This window comes from Priapulus caudatus, unplaced genomic scaffold (assembly GCF_000485595.1).
Source record: "Priapulus caudatus unplaced genomic scaffold, Priapulus_caudatus-5.0.1 Scaffold512, whole genome shotgun sequence".
Classification (NCBI taxonomy): Eukaryota; Metazoa; Priapulida; class Priapulimorpha; order Priapulimorphida; family Priapulidae; genus Priapulus; species Priapulus caudatus.
This window is the reverse complement of record NW_014577573.1, coordinates 51,641-71,640: the sequence shown is the minus strand read 5'-3', so window position 1 is coordinate 71,640 and position 20,000 is coordinate 51,641. Positions and strand designations below refer to the sequence as shown.

The 20,000-nt window shown below is 39.5% G+C and overlaps 4 protein-coding genes across 5 annotated transcripts in view; 2 read left to right on the top strand and 2 right to left on the bottom strand.

Annotated features, from left to right (window-relative positions):
• LOC106811185 (serine/threonine-protein phosphatase 5-like) overlaps positions 1-8,836 on the top strand; it is a 31,073-nt gene extending 22,237 nt beyond the window's left edge. The window contains exons 7-11 of the mRNA XM_014814728.1: positions 2,495-2,637; positions 2,856-2,943; positions 3,555-3,774; positions 4,399-4,486; positions 6,658-8,836. Coding sequence (XP_014670214.1) covers positions 2,495-2,637; positions 2,856-2,943; positions 3,555-3,774; positions 4,399-4,486; positions 6,658-6,714 — 596 coding nt within the window. The 3' untranslated portion in view covers positions 6,715-8,836. The remainder of the gene's footprint in view (positions 1-2,494; positions 2,638-2,855; positions 2,944-3,554; positions 3,775-4,398; positions 4,487-6,657) is intronic.
• Positions 8,837-8,959: 123 nt separating this feature from the next.
• LOC106811184 (biogenesis of lysosome-related organelles complex 1 subunit 4-like) lies at positions 8,960-11,968 on the bottom strand. The gene has a single exon (XM_014814727.1). It carries the CDS (start codon positions 11,945-11,947, stop codon positions 11,237-11,239), a length of 711 nt encoding a protein of 236 aa, XP_014670213.1. The 5' UTR covers positions 11,948-11,968; the 3' UTR covers positions 8,960-11,236.
• On the bottom strand, positions 11,956-15,088 carry LOC106811187 (transmembrane protein 251-like). 2 transcript variants are annotated; one of them, XM_014814730.1, is made up of 2 exons: positions 15,001-15,088; positions 11,956-12,610 (listed from the first exon to the last, which is right to left on the bottom strand). In XM_014814730.1, exon 2 carries the CDS (start codon positions 12,501-12,503, stop codon positions 12,084-12,086), a length of 420 nt encoding a protein of 139 aa, XP_014670216.1. In that variant the 5' UTR covers positions 12,504-12,610; positions 15,001-15,088; the 3' UTR covers positions 11,956-12,083. The 2 variants fall into 2 exon arrangements, 1 of the variants encoding a protein (XP_014670216.1); XR_001394115.1 differs by having other exon boundaries at positions 12,507-12,610; positions 14,941-15,026.
• A 184-nt stretch (positions 15,089-15,272) lies between these two features.
• LOC106811180 (BTB/POZ domain-containing protein KCTD3-like) overlaps positions 15,273-20,000 on the top strand; it is a 12,752-nt gene continuing 8,024 nt past the window's right edge. The window contains exons 1-6 of the mRNA XM_014814723.1: positions 15,273-15,454; positions 17,607-17,660; positions 17,848-17,893; positions 18,087-18,160; positions 18,523-18,581; positions 19,151-19,231. Of these exons, the coding sequence (XP_014670209.1) occupies positions 15,393-15,454; positions 17,607-17,660; positions 17,848-17,893; positions 18,087-18,160; positions 18,523-18,581; positions 19,151-19,231 (376 nt within the window). The 5' untranslated portion in view covers positions 15,273-15,392. The remainder of the gene's footprint in view (positions 15,455-17,606; positions 17,661-17,847; positions 17,894-18,086; positions 18,161-18,522; positions 18,582-19,150; positions 19,232-20,000) is intronic.

The following is a 20,000-nucleotide window of genomic DNA, read 5'->3' as shown; positions in this document are numbered from 1 at the left end:
TTTACAATTGGCTTATGTAGTAAGGATGGTACAATGACTGTGTTTGTCGCTTTGTTTGTTTTTTACAACCGATAAAACAGGTAGTGTATTTTATGAGACATGTATTTTGCTGGTCAAACTGCCTCTGTTAGGATTGCTGGGTAATCTTGAGCCTCAATTACAACGCAATTTTATTACGAGGTTATTATTATATAGGGATTAGTATATTGTATCAAGGTTAAATGTATTCTCGTTCTGGATTTTGTAAGAATTAGAATGAGATGTTCTCAGGCAGCCCATTGAGTATAACGTTTCTGAAGTAAGTACAACGTAGTACATATCATAAGCATAGTATAACGTAGAAAGATGAGCTAGAATGGTATATCTACATAAATTAAAGATTAGTAAGCTGTATATATTTTTCCGTTGTTTGCCATCTTCACATTTAGTAGGAACACTAGGATGAATATTCTTAGGATAGTATGGGTCTAATGTTAATTTTGTTGTATATTTGGATTAAATTTTGATATAAAGCATAATATGTATATGTAAGCATATATCACATTGCATTGAGCTTACATAATTAATATTGTCGTACTGGTCACTGTAGTATTTTTCTATTGTAATTAACGGGAGAAAGTCAAAATTTACAGTTGTGGTGACGTCTCAATTGGTCGAGTACTATGACCTCTTGAACATTATTCAAGTTAATTGACTTCCGATTCGATTGACAACCCATTATGTATTCCTTGTTTGGAACTTCTAGCTTTTCCCAAGACAAGCACATTCGTCGTATCGTATGTTTCGCTACCGTTGGATTACGAGTTGTACTCTTTGTACATTTACGTTTGCACTATGACATCTGATGACTGTGGATAGTTCGGCGTGTAAAGCTTGTGGACAGTTCTGCTAGTTTGTAGGTCAGCGTAATAATAAAGAGTATATTGGTGAATGGCGGTAAGAAGATTGAATGCAATTTAATCTACATGTTGAGCGGTGTATATCAAATTTGATTACTGTGATGATTTTTACTCAAATGGCGGTGCAATCGGACCACTTTGAAGACAGGATAGTTTTTTCTTTTTTTTTTTTTTTTTTTCTGGTGGTTACCATTGAAGCTATAGCATTTAATAGGACATTCTAGGTTTATTGTTACAAGAGTATACTTCCTCAATAGAGTTTTCAGCTGTTTCATGGAGATTTTGTTGACCGTAGGCTCATTTCAGCTAGAAGTGGATTACTGCCACTGTTTGTTCAAAATTACTTTATCCAGGGACCACTTTCTTTCATGGCACTAGAGGGTGTGTAAAACGCGGTCTGTGGTAAGGCCTGCAGTTGTATACGCTGAAGATGTGCAGTATGGGTGAACGGGTGTCGTTTTGTTCGTATCAGGTAGCTGACAGATATGGTACCCGAGGTACTATATGTATACACAAAGTGTACCAGACTTGTATGAGCAGGCGGTTCCACAGGTCGGTGCGCATTAACTTAACCCTGAGTTAAGACTACTCTGATTAAACTCACTAACTCTGAGATTATTAAACTCCGAGTTAAATTTGAGGTCTTCATAAACATGGATTAAATGTCTGAGTTAAGTAACTCAGAGCTTAAATTGTTTTAAACTCGAGTTAGTATCCCATAATTCCACGTAGTTAGAACAGATGACACGGACAGACGCGATGATAGACGCGATAGACGAATTAGAGCGATTAGACGATAGACGATGAATTGACGCACGAACTTTGGTTAGTAAAGGTTACGGATTGGCCTGGTCAAGCATCGGTACGGCATCAATGGCCGACCAGTGGTTACACCAAACGCTTAAACAAAACCTGATGTTCCAGCAGCGGCAGCGATGGGATCGGACACGGGCACAGTACTAGGATAAACTAAGTAGCTCTAGTACTAGTTACCTAGAAGCTAAACTAACATGCGTTAGAAACTAGTCTTAAAGGATTATACCTGAAGACTATCTATAACTAAATCGAATTATAGATACGCATGGTAACTTTGATTTTGCTAACCCTAGAGTTAAGAGTTAATCCAGGTTCGAACCAGAGTTAAATTTTAACTCTGAGTTAGGCATATTTAACTCGGAGTTAAAGTTAATCCACGACTGTGAAACGGAATTTAACTCTGAGTTAACTTTTAACTCTGAGTTAACAGTTAATCCACGACTGTGGAACCGGGTCCAGAAGTGTACCCTAACCCTAACCCTAACCCTAACACTAACCCTAAACATACCTCATATAAAAAGATAAAAATAATACTAAACAACCTAAAACTACCTCGGGTACATATCTGTAGTACTTGATACGACAACGACCCCATCTGCTGCAGTATGCATTAATGCTAGGAAGAATTGTATACCCTTTCTGAATAAAGTAGTTTTAACCATTATCCTAGATTTTGGGCCATAAATTATCAGATAATAGAATGTTGTATTTTAATAATGATTTTAAACAAATATGGCTGTTGACCAATCAGAAATTGAAATTGGCTTTCATGATTTCAGGTAACCACGAGAGTGAGACGATGAACCAAATGTATGGTTTCTATGGTGAAGTGAAATCCAAGTACACGCCACAAATGGGTGATCTATTCACTGAGGTCTTCAACCTCCTGCCTCTGGCTCATTGCATCAATAACAAAGTCCTTGTAAGCTGCTGTTTTCATTCTAGTTACTGGTCAAAAGATAAAATACAGGTCACCTATTTTCGGGGTTCAAATGTATCATCAATGTGTGATGAATATCGTAAAAGGCTATTTTAACTATATTAGTCTGACAGTGCTATATCATTTATGTTAAATTATTGGTAGATTAAATTAACCCTTCACGTTTCCCTAAGTAGCTCTCATTGTGCATATCTTGCTAGGTAATGCATGGAGGATTGTTCAAGGATGACACCACGACACTGGACGACTTACGCAAGATTGATAGGAACAGGCAGCCACCAGATGAAGGTGTGAAGGTTTATTACACAACATTCCTACACATATTCGTACACATTTTTTATGTATTATCTTCTTGATATGTATGTCATTTCAGAACACCTGTATGCGGAATAATCCTGAAGACTGTTTGTCATATGTATTTAGGATCAACATTATCATTATCACGAGTGTATAAACCAGACACATTGTCATGACCCCTCCCCCTCTCTATCACACACGCATGCACGTACTCAGGCACATGCACGCACGCACGTGCGCGTACACACACATACACACACACACACACAGACACACACACACGCACGCACGCACGCACATGCACACCAGAAGTATACAAAGTCAAATAAATGTTAATTTCTTTACCCCCATGGTAATTGGTATTGTACTCAATTTACGGCAGTTTCATTATCTGCATTGTACATTGTCTTACTCTGAATGCTGACATATTATGGCATGATGCAGGTGTGATATACGTGCATGTACCTGCCTGCGCACATGATGTGTGTATGTGGGCAGGTATAATGCGTGCATGTGTGGACAGGTGTAACACATCTGTGTGTGCACAGGTGTAATGCATATGTATGTGAGCAGGTGTAATGTGTGTGTGCTCACATGCACAGGTATGATGTGCGAACTGCTGTGGTCGGACCCAATGGAGGCGCCCGGTCGCTCATCAAGCAAGCGTGGTGTTGGTATCCAGTTTGGCAGTGACATTACCGACAGCTTTCTGAAGAAGAACAATCTAGACTTCATCATTCGCAGTCACGAGGTGAAGGATAAGGGCTACGAGGTGACCCACAATGGCAAATGCATCACTGTCTTCTCTGCTCCCAACTATTGGTGCGTATTCACACACGGTGATGGTCAGGGTGGGGCTTGTAGGGAGTCTGGGTGAGGGTGGGTTTGATAGGGAAGCTGGGTGGTGGTGGTGGGGGGCTGAGAGGAAAGCTGGAGGAGGGACCTAGAGGTTATCTAGTATGTGATGGAGCCTACAAGAGGGAGGTGGGAGAAGGTGGGCCTAGAGTCAATAAGCTGGAAGGTGCTGGGGCTGAGAGGATGTGAGCTGGGATGTGCTGAGGATTAGAATGGTTAAGCAGGGTAGAGGTGGGCTGAGTGGTGGGCTGGGAAGTAGAGGAGCCTAGATTTGTCAAATATTCCAAATGGTACCAATCCCAAACGTTAGTGTTGTGGCTGTGTATTGAATAGAATAAGTAGAGGTTTCTATATAATACAATTATATTTCATTATATGCAGCCGCAGATAAAGATTATATTTCATACACTCACATGCATATATATATGTATATATGTGTGTGTAAAAAAAATTACGCTAACTTAATTTAACTTGAAATTGTAAAATGTTAACAAGTCTGATTTCTGTACTTTATTTTGTATCTATATGCTGTATTGCACAGGAGTCTTGTAGGATTTTCCTGTATAGTTATTATTGTCCTTGGTCTTTTAGTGATCAAATGGGAAACAAGGGAGCATTTGTCCAACTCAAAGTAGTCGATGGAAAGTTGCAACGGGACTTCGTGAGCTATGACGCAGTGGTAAGCATGTGTAAACCCATGCGTAAAAATTGTACTCACCTAATCCCACCCTACTTAAACTTACTTCACCTTATCTCACCTAGCCTCACCTCACCTCACTTCATCTAACATCACACTACCAGTACCTTGCCTCACCTCACCTCACCGCATCTAGCATTACCTCACCTCGCCTCATCTAGCATTACATCACCTCACCTCATCTAGCATTACCTCACCTCGCCTCGTCTAGCATTACCTCACCTCGCCTCGTCTAGCATTACCTCACCTCGCCTCGTCTAGCATTACCTCACCTCACCTCATCTAGCATTACCTCACCTCACCTCATCTAGCATTACCTCACCTCACCTCATCTAGCATTACCTCACCTCGCCTCATCTAGCATTACCTCACCTCACCTCATCTAGCATTACCTCACCTCACCTCATCGTGAGCATATACACTCACCTTCACACTCAGTCTAGCTTACCGTCACCTCACCTCAATCTACATTTACCTCACCTTCACCTTCATCTCAGGCGTTATCCTCACCGTCACCTCATTCTAGCATTAACCTCAGCCTCACGCTGCATCTAGCTTGACGCTGCACCTCACTTCCAAATCTAAGCGATTAACGCTTGACCTCGCGTCGATCTAGCATTGTACCTCACCTCGCCTCAGTCTAGCATTAGCCTCACCTCACCTAACCTCATCTAGCATTACCCACCTCACTCAGTTCTAAGCAATTCACCTGTCACTCAGCGTCACTCTAGCATTACCTCACCTACACCTCCATCTAGCATTACCTGCGACCTGCACGCATCTAGCATATTACCTCAAACTGCTCACCGTGCAGTCTAGCATTGTATAGCCTCACTCTCTATCTAGATACCTCCACTCCAACCCAGCGCCGACTGAGACACCTCACCCGGGTCCACAAAGCCACAATCGCATTCTCGTGTGAGACCTAACCTCATCTTACCTCACTTCCCCTCACCCCACTCTTACCCTACCTCAAATCACACCTCACCTCACCTCACCTTGGCCGCCTCACCTTATCTACCTCGTCTAACATCACACTACCTTACCTCACCTGGCCGTCATTCTTACACCTAATCTCCCTTACCTCACCTCACCTCACCTGTATTAACATCACACTACCTACGCTCATCTCACGCTAATCTAAGATCACACTTATTAGCGCTGCAACTCATTCTCATCTTAATCACACTACTCTTACTCTCACCTCACCTGAACATACATCTATTACCCACGCTCTAACTAAATACTACTTACCTCATCTGCATCGCCACTAGGACACACACTCCTGACTCACTCGACCTCAACTACTACTACCTATGCTTCACCCCCCCCCCTCACGGGTCAGTCTTAGACATTCGAGACTCATCTTTAACCTCCGTCTCACTCTATCTAACATCACACTACCTTACCTCACCTCACCTCATCTAACATCACACTACCTTACCTCACCTCACCTCATCTAACATCACACTACCTTACCTCACCTCACCTCATCTAACATCACACTACCTTACCTTACCTAACCTCACCTCACCTCGTCTAACATCACACTATCTTACCTCATCTCACCTCATCTAACATCACACCACCTTACCTCACTGCATCTCACCCTATCTAACCTCATCTAACATCACACCACCTTACCTCACATTAACTTACTGCATCTCTTCTAGCAGTACCTTACCTCACCTTGCCTCACCCAACCCACTTAAATCTAACCTCATCTTACCTCACTTCCCCTCACACTATCTCACACCTAACCTCACCTCACTTCCCTTCACTTCACGGTCACCTAGCCTCATCTCTCCTCACCCCACCTCACCTCGCCTCACCTCACCCCATGTCATCCTCTCATACCTAAGCTCACACCGCATCATGTCACCTAACCCCCATTTACCTAGCTTTACGTAGCCTTGATCACTTCTGCTTGCATGGCACAATCTATGGGTAAGTGTTCCTTTCATGGGTAAACAAGCTCTGCACATCACTGCATTGGAGAGTTAAAATTGAGTTCTATCATAAATTTGAACTTACATTAGCTATTGTTACAAAAGAATTGGGGCAAACTGCAACTGTAAATTTCCTTTCTGCTACTTGACTTCAGCTTTTGTGTGTAAAATTAATGTCTAATTTTCAAAAAACGTTTCTTGCAGCCTCATCCGCAGGTGAGACCGATGGCATATGCAAACTCCTTGTTTGGAATGATGTGACGTGATCGTTGCTTTTAGTATAAAAGTGACATATTTCCGGTTTACAGGTATATATCATTTATATGGATACCCACGATGATATAAAAAACCTGTACCATAACATGCATGCTTTGGAAAAGCATATATAGTATTTGCTGCCACTACCTACCATACTCACATGGGATTACCAGTGTGATAATTTCATACCGAAGATGTAAACTAAACATGGTTGCCTAAATTGCAAAGCTAGTAAACGTATGATAAATTTCAGCCCTATTGACATTTCAATATTGTAACTATCAGATGACAGTTATGCCTGCAATTGCAACGGAAAGGTTATTATGACACACATCATTCCTGTAGGTATTTTCCTTTATAGCTTTACTGAATGCTGTTTTGTTCATTAATTTTATGAAGGATATAGCAGCAACTAATGAAATGTTATCGATTCCAAAACATGTATGCATATTATTTTACTAGTGTCCAACTTGTTGATTGTCTATAGTGAAACAATGGTGAGTACATAATCTAATGTATACACTTCGCTGCATTCAACCACAAGCCATCGTTTTTGTTTGATATCTAGGAAATGTGGTATTGTTCATATTTGTGCATTTTGGAAAGTTTATGATGGGACCCATGCAGTGATTTTTCATCAGATATTGATTGTGTATAAAATGTTCTATTCATAAAAAATGTATTTATTACATAATCTGTAAACCTCCCCAATTGTGTAGTTTGTTAGGTAGATATCCGATTTGAGAACTGCATTATCATATTGTGTGCAAAGGGAAGACTTTAGACACTGCTTGATTTATCAGGGTTTTCTAACTGCATAGGTCATAGGAAAGCAAGCATCCCTAAACACCAATGTTTCCCTAACCCGAATGATTTTAAAATTACTGCAACCATGCCGCTTATATAACCAGTGTTTGGTTATGTGGTCCATAATTTCTAAATTGAATGAAAATTGACTCAGAATTGCCCTATTTTCCATGCGAGCACCTACATATTCATTTTTATTACTTTCTTTTGGATAGGCAGTACAATAATAGTATTGATATACATGTGATTGACAGTATGCTATATGAAGATCATTCTTAGTACACTCCTGATGTTATAAGTCTATATAGTTTCAATATGCATAGGTTCACGCTAATACTTATTACACGACCACCGCACCCAATGTCCTGTTTTGTTAATCACACATTTATTGTGCCACCATGGTACCTGACATTGACTTGTAGATTTGTGAAAAATCTAATTCCAAAATCATATAGCAGCGAATTCTGTACTGAAACTTTAATGTAATGTCTCAAGCACGTTTTCACCTTATCAATTGATGGTAATGGTCTCGACTTTTTCCTCCCAATATATCAAAGATTTGACTGCGAAGTTTTTGCAGCAAATGTCTATTTCCACTTGCACTTGAATAGCAAATTAAGTGAACCAGTGATCTGTTTTCTGACAAATATAAGCATCATGCACCCTTATAACACTTATAATACTGCAACATGGTATTTCCCTAGCAGGTCTTGCATTGATAGATCCAAACCTTTGCGAACCCATGTAAATACAGTCGGTTTATCTGCTAGGGACCACATCTGCCAGATAGAATCACGTAATGTCATTACAGTATGTTCATGCCGTTGCCAGTCTGTAGTAGGTACAACCTGTACGTATTATGGAAAACATTTTCTCCATGACCAATAAATACTGCATTTCCAATTCAATATTCGTAGGTTCATGATATTGTGGTATATATATATAGGAGCTGCATTGCAGAGTAGTGGTTATTATTAAAACTGTATTTGTGATAACGTGGTCAAATATTACCATGTAGGGCCTATACCTTTGCAGTTTTGATTTGTAAAAAAATCAGTATGTACTAATATTCATTTATAGGCAAGCATGTAGTTATAGTATCTCAGGTAGAAGCAATTTGACACTAGTTACATGTGCAGTTCCTTGTCAGTGTATACACTGCAATATTATAAAAATCAGTTCTGAATTTATTTAATGTTGTTGTCAGTTTTTTACCACTTTCCAGCTTAGACAAGGAGTTTGACTAACATTGTCGTAAATTTACTTTTTAACTGCTTTCTAAATAAAATTGTTCGAAATAAAACTTTTGTACATATAACTAACACTTTCTGAAATTTGTTAGGTGTGGGGAATTGCTTCGTGGTTTGTCAGACGTTGTCTATGGGTTTTCAGGGTGTTTGAACTGAGAAAGAAGTAAATATTCTTAACATTTAAGAATTTGTTCAATTTTATCCAGGGTTTAACAATCTGTCTTTATTCTGCACATGTATGCCAAGGATTTGCAGTTCAAAATTAACAATACTAGTTAATATCAGTATATAAAATATCACACAGCAAGTATAGTCCCGTTTGAGGCGTTAGGTCACCATGCATCCACAAACACCCCCTTGAAGCTGGCACCTGTTGTTGCTGTACTCAATTTTCATGCTATTTTTAATATCAAGAGTAGATAATAACATCAAGTGTTATTATCTACTCTAGTTAATATGCATATATATCAAAATCTATCATATTACTGGTACATCTGATTTCACAGTTTTGCATATAATTGTAAGCTCCAAGCCCTAACCGGGGTCATAAACTAGATTCGAGCCCCTAGCGTGGCATGCAGAATTGGCCTTCTTGTGAGGAGTGTGTAGCTACAAGGAAACCAATTCCTATTTCATGACCAGTTCCTTGCGTATTCCATATAATAACTCCTAGGTTGACGTCAGTGGGTACAGCTGGGTGTGAGATAAGTTTATAACGACGATTATAATTCAGTAAACTTGATGGAACGGTTAGAATACGCAGTGCAATCACTTTCTGAACGTAATTTACATCTTACTACAATTGTCTGTGGTATTTACAGTTGTTTTATTGATATTGGTTCAGAAACTAAAGCAACTGGAAACACAGTGCACCCAAACGTACTACATCTATACCTTATACTTTACCTATACCTTATAGTAGTTATTAATAGCAAATTACCAATATAGCAACCGTGATTTGATTGCAATTTCAGGACCATATATCCAAACACAAAATATATTAATAATTGTACTTGCGGGATAAATTGACACGCTGTTTCAAATGGCATCGGGTTACTATTTTCACCAAAGCAACGCAAGACAATTATAAGAAATGAATCGTGTATGAAAATGGCAAATGCAACCTGGGCTAATAATGTCCTAGAGTACGAGTAATGACACATCAATACGATGCATTGGATACATATGAACACACACTCATACCAGATTGTCATCCTCGCCACCTTGCTGCGAAAGCTGCATGATTTTAAAACAATAAACCACAATTATTAACTTCACGTGCATAGATATTATTAACCAAGTTATGATGTTAAGACTAGTTAACTCAAGCAGAGGTATGACATTCACTTACTCCACATTTCCCTCATTTCTTGCAGAACCAAAATAAAACTAATCCACATCTTCAGCATTAAAAGCTCACTACACTGCTTTTGTTTGTATTTAATAATAGAAAGCACATTTAACTCTCAAAATGAGTAAATAATGAAAATGACAATAATCCTTACTGATTTCTTGAGAGTGATTAAACCATCCATATTCCACTATCCAAAATATAAACCTGTAGGTTCTCAGTGTCGCCATTTATTGGGCCGTGCTCTCATAAATCTCTGAAATCTACAATCTGACAATTGGCCTCCATTTTTGCACCATGGTTGCTTATACCTTGACCAGCCTTTTCCCGGGTGATACTCCATTAGGAGTGTTCCTAACTTTAATGTCATTAGTGGTTAGGGTTAGGGTTAGAGTTAGGATTATCAATCATTAATCATTAATCATTAATGATATCAAAGTTGGAAACACTCCTAATGGAGCGTTATCCCTTTTCCCTATAGTGTGGGTAGGCCATTTTTATTCATGTCACAATGAAGCAAGTGCACAGTGCCTGTCACATGTCATATATTTACCCTTCATATTCATATCATCGTATCACTTGCCATTGGGTATTAACCACCAGTTTCAAGCTGACGATTTATCTTGTGCTCAAAAAATGTCAACTGCTCCAGGCATATCTGCAACTCAGTGTCAATTTCTTTTCCTTTCTCAAACAGGCAAATTTACAAGTAGGTGTTGGCTATGGTGGCCATGGTGTTCTTCACTAAAGGCTGGGCCTTTTCTCTTAAAGCCCAGGATGTGATAGCTGGGGATACGATAAACATCTGGGCCAGTATAGCAGACAGCAAATGACAAAAATTTACACCGAATATTATATATAAAAAATAAACTCGACTTTCAGAAGGTGTAAATTTGTTACCCAGTTAGTAACCACAAATGTAATGTTACTACATGTACATATAGGTTTATGTATCAAGCTTAGTAAAAATAAACATCCGTGAAGTTACATTTAAATGCAGTGTACATTTCAGACTCTTTACATCAAAAAATTAATCATTGCTTAATTCTGTAGGCCACAAATTTAGAACAGAGCATACTACTCAGTCATGGGGCCCACTGTTAAGACCAGAGTTGCCTCAATTTGGTTGGTGGTCTGAATCACCTATAGTAGGTGTCGGCTGTTCTATCAAAACCTGGTCACTCGTGTCACCAGGTACAATAGTAGCGAGTGATTCATCCGGAACATCTGATCCGACACCCGACGTCTGAACAGCCTCCTGATATTCGGAATCCTTCTGGAAGTAGCTGTCAGTCGAAAACACGGGCGGTGCCACGTACCTGCGGGCGCGCTGCACTCTCGTCGTCGACGCAGCACCAGCACCCGACGGAATCCTGGAGAGAAACGAGGGCAGAGTCGACGACAGCACTTTCTTTATGGAGCCAAGAGAGCTGCGCTCGCTCTCAGCCTTCTCCACGGCCTCCTCCAGCTGCTGCAGATTGAGCCGGACAGTCGCCACGAAAGCTTCCAGCTGATCGACCGACGCGAACACCTGCTCCATCTCGCGCCGCTTGGCGAGGATGCGCGGCATCGTCTCCTCGAGACAGAGGGCGCTGTCGGCGCGCACGATGTCGAGCAGCGACGAGAACTCCTCGAGGCGCGTCAGCATCTCGTCGACGGTGTCGTCGAGCCGCGCCTTCTCGGTGGTGCAGTCGACCTGCACGCAGCGCTGCAGGCTGGCGCACGTCTCCCGCAGTGCCGCGTCCGTCGCGTCGCCCGCCGCTGCGGCCGGCACCAGATCTGCCGCGACGGCATCTAACGCCACCTCCACGTCGTTACTACTCGCCATATTTACCTTAGCGCGTATCCTTGCCGCTCGTCAAGATGTCTGCGCACCGGTTTAGTATCTGGTGATCTTACTATTTGGCCCTCGAATGATCAGAGGCACATGTACGGAGTTGTCGTTCGTCGAAGATAGCTATAGTTTATGTGTCTAATTGGATGATGTGACCATTGTGACCTGCTTTGATAAGAGTCACCGATTCATTATCTTTCTGTGCATCTCTCCACCTCTTGTAATTCCAGTAGACACTAACAGGCAGCATCCACACAAACACAAGTTTGGGGTCAGCCTTGGTGTATGCAAATATCGTGCAAAATACTTGCAGGTAAAATGCTCCAAATACAATGGACCACAGGGGGAATGGAATGTCTGCTAGATGGCGCCACATAGAGGACAGTGGCCACAGATATGTTGCATCATGACTTTGGTGGAATTTCTCAATGTGATCCAAGGCCAATATGTTATAGGAATCACTTATTTCAAATATGAAGTACAGTATGTAGGCAGTTGCAGCAAGATAAAATAAAAGTATCATCCAAGCAATTCTCTGCCGAAAATGCATTATGCCATTCACCCACCACAATGGAATTACACAAGACAATTCCTCCTCACTCAAGACCAAGAACAAGTCTTACACTGCATCGTGTACATGTATGCAGATTTCTGGATCTAGAAATGAAAAAGAGACAATGCTATGGGTTAAGCCATTAAGGCACAAACATGTCTATAGTTATTTATACTATTACATGTATACAATTTGTATACTGTATGTAATGCAATATCTAAAACAACAACCATTGGAAGTGCTATTCCAGACTTCCAGCACTGTGGCTCGGATTGTAGTTATAGTCTGTAGCCTCTAACCCTAACCATAACCTGTGTTATACCAGTGATAATAAATACTAGTAATTTGATTAGGTGTTGCATAGTATACAGTAGTTCTACGATGTAGTACTAAATAGTCGAAACTAGGTCTGGTCGTTCTGCACAGATCTAATCAAGACTAAGCAATGGAGGATTGTTTTTTTCATGAAGCCTAATCCTAGTTTAGCACCCCGGATTAGTTTACCATAATTGCAAACTAAATATACCAGGGTCCCAAACTAGACTTGATCAAAATTATGTCGTGTTACCCAATGCATATGCAGCCAACATGTGTAATGCTCAATGTAATTTAGGGTATTGTGTTAGTATCCTGCACACAACCTACCTAATAAACTATGCCACTTGTTAACCCCCAACAAACTTAATTTCCTAAAGAAGTACCTACTACCATGGCTTCAATGTTAGAATAAAAGTGTGGTAAAAAGAGCCGCAGAGCGTCTGGGCTCATCTGAGGTCTGTTGCTACGGTTATAGACGTAACATTTAAGTCGTTCGTAGTGACACCTTTGTTAGGCGCAGATATGCAGACACGCAGTTGCGTGTACACACATCATTTCAGCAACTTTCTGCATTCTGCATACCTCCAAAATCCAATTGGTTGATACAAATCACGTGCCTGAAACTCCTGTTTTATGGTGCATTGTGACCCTAACCCTCTAACCCTATTGAAAAAAAATTATTTCTTGTTATTAAATTGTTGCAAATAAATCATATAAATATTTGCATTAACAAAATAGTTAAATGGATAAAGTTAGAAAAATACAGAAAACAGGTAAATAATAAAAAATCAGATGGTATTCGATCCAACGACCTTTGAGCCGTGACGCCTGTGCTGTACGCGTTCGGCTATCCAGGCTTATTGGGTTTCTAGATTATGGATGTGCCATGAATATGACAACACTGTGACGTCATTGAGGCAGTTCAGGAATCCATGTTTAACCCTCCTCTTCAGGGTCAAAAGGTTATCAGACACTTACTCTGCGCATGTCAGTGGCAAGCACATTTCATGGTCCTTTCAATAAAGTGCTAAAAATGGTAGGTCAGCGCTGAAACAAAAAAGTTTTGCACTCTGTCCATTAGGCCATGTCCTCAGAAAATGTCTCATATCTGACCTTTGACCCGTGACCTCCAATTTTGCACTGGTGATGGGTTACCTGCCCATCACACTATACACCGAATATTAAGAGCATAGGTCGAGCCGTTAAGAGTTGTGCCCAACTGTTGACGGACGGACGCACGCACGGACGATCATACGATTCTACAAGCTGCATCTGACTACGTGAGATGAGCTAAAAATGGATTAACTTATTATTTTTACCAAATAACCTACACCCTATGCACAAATTGTACCGATTAAGGCAATTTCCACCATCATTGACATTGTGCTAGGGCAGCGGATGTGATTTTAGGTAACGAGATCCAAGCTGTTTGTCACAAGAAACAAATGGCCCAAACCTCTCTTCAATATCTGCACATGTGAAGTTACTGCATAGTGCATGCCATACCAATGCTAAGTTAAACATTTTGTCTAGTTTTACTCTAGAATGAAACCTTTACAACACCATACGCCTTACCTACGCCATGGTACAGGCGTAAGGCTTTACTCCTTTTAGTTTAGGCTTTACGCCTACCATTTCTGTACTAAACTACTAGTACTACTACTAGTACTAGCACTATGGCTGAGAGGGTCTAGATGTCCCCCGGGGTACTGCCGGAGCGTACCCTGGTACTTAACCCGACCAGGCTGTGTGACTAACGTCAATACACCGTCAATAGGTATCTAACCCTAGCAATACCGTTTCTTGGAGCTACCTGCCACCTGGTACTATCTAATATGCCGGACCGTACCTCGCCTACTCCACTAACGACTCGAGTCTAGGGAGTCGCCTACGTCTACTCCTTAACCCTAACCCTAATCCTAACCCTAACCATATCAAATAGTGACCAGGGTACGTTCCGGCAGTACCCTGGGGGACATAGACCCTATGACAATGAACAGTACTATGCCGTAGGTAGAAAGTGTAGTTTATTATGTAGGCTGTGCTCAGGATGTAACATACTAGTTACTACCTCTAATTCACATCACCGTTGTTGTGTTCACGCCAATTGTCTTACCCAACTTTTGAACTTAGGAAAACTATTAACTAGATAGAATTAAAGAATTCTGAAACTCACAAGAAAATTATATTGGACTTCGCCACATCCTCACGGGACGTTTAGCGCCATCTGACGAGGATCAGTAATGTAAATTATGTGTTTTCACAATGTGTACACGTCTTACATAAAGCAAGCTCAGTGTAACTTGTTCACTTTATGTGCATTGTATAAGTTATGATAATTTATGTTTAACAGTTTCCTATGTTTATATCTACTTTGTACGTTCTCTAAAAATGTTTTCCGCCGCGGAATGGAAATGCTAAAAGTGAACGACAGAGGGCGCACGCTCATGCGAAATCATTAATCACTGAAGTCTGAAACGAAGTCATCTCCTTGCATGTTACCTTGCATATTGGCCTTTATTAAGTGATTCGCAACTATTCAAAATAGTTCTATCCTGTTGTAGAACGATGGCGGCAGCGCCGTCAGTCTTCCCAGGAGACATTATTCATCTCAATGTTGGAGGAACTAGGTAGGTGTTTTTAGACTTGTCTGGGTCTCATGACTGGGTTGTCATTAAACACACCCTTTCCTATTTTCACAGAAGACCCCATTAAATTCACGCTCTCCGTCTTTAGTAGACTATACTCAATACTTGGACTTTGGTTTAAAGACACATTATGTGTTTACTTGTTACTACCTCCGGCGCTGCGAGGGTCTATGTCCCCCAGGTTACTGCCGGAACGTACCATGTTACTATCTAATACTAGTAATATACCGGACCGTACCTCGCTAGCCTGACCAGGCTGTGCGACGGATTGTCTATACAGCCTGACACCCTTCCATACAAAAAACCTATCACCTCTGCAGATCTAGATGAATAACTCTGTATATCTCAAATAAAACTATTCCATTACCACCTTTGACTTGCCTTGTTTAAAATATGAACGTTAACTCACAGTTATCCTGCTTCTAAACTAGAATGTATCTCTTAATTCACGGGATAATCTGCTAATTCTCACAGCATATCAACTTTCAAATCAGCTTTAACCGCCATGTTTAGCAAGGCACGGAAAACCCGAAACGGAATAGACTCGCTAGAAAATACTACAGAAATAGTACGATGGCTCTCAAGGCAATTACACACCAAAGCAAGTGAAACGATGTTCAGAAATGTCTGGGCCATTTGTAAAAAACCTTAGATGACATGTTCTCGGATGTAGGGGTGGTTTACATGACGACCGCAGATCGTTTAATTTCCTTTGTTCGATCCATTGCGGATTTTAGTCACAGTCGGAATGATAGCAAACATGGTGGCAAATTCATAAATTTAGTTGCATTCGTCACAAAAAGTTGCTGTAACCCCGTAAGTACCCAGCGCATCGTAGCGCACTGATGGTTACAAGAAGGTGAACGTTTACTGATTCATTTGGTATATCACATGTGTGGTGTTCTTTGGCGATACTTGGAACATAAGGCAACTACGTGTTTAGCTGCAGCCACGGTTTGAAACGGTATCCTAACCCTAGCGATACCGTTTCTTGGAGCTAGTACCTCGCCTACTCCACTAACGAGTCTAGGGAGTCGCCTACGCCTACTCCCTAACCCTAACCATAACCATATCAAATAGTTACCAGGGTACGTTCCGGTATACCGGACCGTACCCAGGGTACGTTCCGGCAGTACCCTGGGGGACATTGACCCTATGAGCGTTACTACCACTTACTGTCATACTATTACTGACTTAGTTATGTTAATTCACTGGCACTGCACATCTTGGCTGTCAGTGTCATGCCTGGTTGTGACAGAATTCTGCACAGGTGGAGATTTATTTGTTGAAGGTCTCAATGCATTATAATTATCTTCGATATATGTAGCAGTATATGAAATGATGCACAGAACTGTGTAACACATAACAACGTATAAATGTAAATCTGTATTTGCTGCATCTTTAAATATGGCAACTGCATGAACAGAATATCTATACTAATAGACAGGGGCCTTAATTGTCAAATTGAGCACAACTTTGGTAACACAAGATACTACATAGGACAGTGGTTCTTAACCTTTTTAGAGGCGCCGAACCCTAACGAATCCCACTGCTCACTCGCCGAACCCCTCAAATTTGACAAAAACAAATCAATTTTAATTAATCCAAAAATAAAACATATTGCATCAACATTCAAGACTATATTTGGAAAGCGTGCAAAGAATGATCAAAAAATAAAAATTATAATAAAAGTTGCACACAAAATGAAGTGCACAGATAATGCACAATTAGAAGAATTGCATCATAATGCGTTTTTTGTTCTTGTTTTTGGGCAAAGATCTGAGAAATGCGTGGCTTTGCTTTGGCAAGGGCTCATATCATTTTCGCATGCAAGCCTGCTCCTTTTCTTTGTTTTGATGTCCACCAGTTTCGAAAACGTATGCTCGCAAATACTTTTTTTTAAATTACTTTACTAAAAAAAATTTTGTACAAAATATTAATGCGTTTTGGAGGACCTCTGCCGAACCCCTGAGACTGGCTCACCGAACCCCTGAGGTTCGGTCGAACCCAGGTTAAGAACCACTGACATAGGAGGTTATAATAATTAATAGGTGCAATTCTAGCAAGAATCATAACATGTTTATTCCACAAACTGGATAATTTTGAACCAAAATATTTTTGTTGTACTGGACAGGTATTCAACATCTCGTCAGACGTTGACATGGGTTCCAGACACATTTTTTACAAGGTAACGTGTTAAGTCCTAATTTGTGAGACAACTTATCATTGGTCTTGTAGGTATCATCATCATGTTAAGTAAGTCATGTTATTGGATTATATGTTTATAGTTATCTTGTGTTTTGCTTGCAGGTAATGTTGATTGTGGGAAATCAGACAATGATCATGTGTTAATATATGTTTTTTGTTACTTACAGCATGCTTAGTGGAAGAATTTCTACTTTGAAGGATGAAAATGGTGCTGTATGTATAGTTAAATTGTATTGTGATAACTAGTTATTGGAACAACCATACTATAGTTTTTAAATATTCTTAGTGATTAATTTTCTTATATTATCAGTTAGGTAAGTTCAATTAATTATTCACACGTAGTAAGAAATAATGGCTTCATTTAACAGTAAATAGTATAAACTTGGTTTAAAAATTGTTTTCACAGATATTCATAGATCGTGACCCAAGTGCATTTGGAGTGATATTGAACTTTCTCAGAACAAAGCAATTTGATGTCAGGTGAGTAGGATAAACTGTTGAATTATCGTGATATCGTTATGTACTACTGTTCTTACTAAAAGATGCAATAAACTTTGATCATTGGTGTAAACATGGGTGCAACATAAGCTTTAGTTGATATTATATATGAGTACTTCAGGATAGGAAAACACTTATAGTATAGAGAATAAAACCAGCTTAATGCAAAGAGAGTGAAAATAATTGGCATAGTTCCCAGAATATTATATTGCTTTATGTTGGAATTTTGTAGCAGTCTATGAATTTTCTATGCTATACTTATTACTGCAAGTCCAAGTCATGATGAGTGCACAAAACCTGTAAATGCTTGAAAAGTGTATAAAAAAGCTGTGGCTTATTTGCAGCAATCTTGATTTGGCGACGATCAAAAGTGAGGCAGAATTCTATGGTATCACCACACTTGGTAGGTGTAAATATTTGTGGGATCGGAGGAAGATGTGTTCTTGAAACTGCATGGTGTGCTGAATGTATTTCAATCTGTCTTGAATTGACCAATTCAATCTTTTATGGAAAGTATATTTCTAAAAAATATTTTTTGAACAAAAACTAAGTAGTAATACAACTAAAAATATATGCAACCTCTACCAAATTCAAGAATGTTTACACTTTAAAAAAATTCAAGAAATGGGCATGATTTGACTTCTTCTAAACTCTAAAGACATTTAGTGCTAGCTTTTGGAAATATTTAAGCCAAAAGTGTTCATTTACATAATACTTAATTGCAAAATAGGATTATCATATAGCAATTTAACTATAAAGAGTGAAGAAAATCACTACTGTATTTTGGTAGTTTATATTTTCTCAAAAAATCCTTGAAAGTATTAATTAGCACTATTAACTTTATTATGTATATGAATAACAGATATCGTACTCATACTTATTATTATAATATTAGCAAGTAACAGTACTAATATGTATTTGTGATGCATATATAGTCTGGATCTAGTATAATACATTAATGTTCTCTTACAGTGAAGAGACTTGGATTATGTGAAGACCTAAATCACTCATCGTGTGGGAATGTCTTGTTTCATGGCTACATAGTTCCTCCTGGTAAGTACAGTATAGGAAAATAAAAGTTTTTTAAGAGTTTCTCATAAAAACATATTATTACATTTATATCTCGTCTATTGCCACATCCAAATAAGTCATACATTCATTATGTTATTGTCCGAACGAAGTTCGTGGGGATACTATGGGTTTGGCATCGTCGCGCCGCCGCCGCCGCAGAGATTTCCTTGCGAACGCTCTACCGGCTGCAGTTCTTCTTGGATCACCTTCAAATTTCGCATGAAGGTGCGTTATCGTAAAGCGAAGACGCCAATCGTTTTTGGTGTAGGCGGAGTCATCGTTGCCATGATAACAACATTTTTTGTCAAAATATTCTAGAACCTGTAACTTCTGCACTTTTTACCCGATTGTCATGAAATTTATATTTGTATTAAAATTGATAATAAAATTGATATTAAAATTAATATTAAAATTTAAATTAAAAAATTTAGAAATAAAATTTAAATTTAAAAATTTAAATTTAAATTTAATATTTGTATTAAAATTTATATTTAAATTTATGATTGTCATCAAATATATATATATATATATATAGGACATGTTATATCGGCCCTGTGTGCCAAATTCCATGACAATCGGGTAAAAACAGCACAAGTCATGTTATATCGGCCCTGTGTGCCAAATTCGATGAAAATCGGCTAAAAACAGCACAAGTCATGTTATATCGGCCCTGTGTGCCAAATTCGATGAAAATCGGCTAAAAACAGCACAAGTCATGTTATATCGGCCCTGTGTGCCAAATTCGATGAAA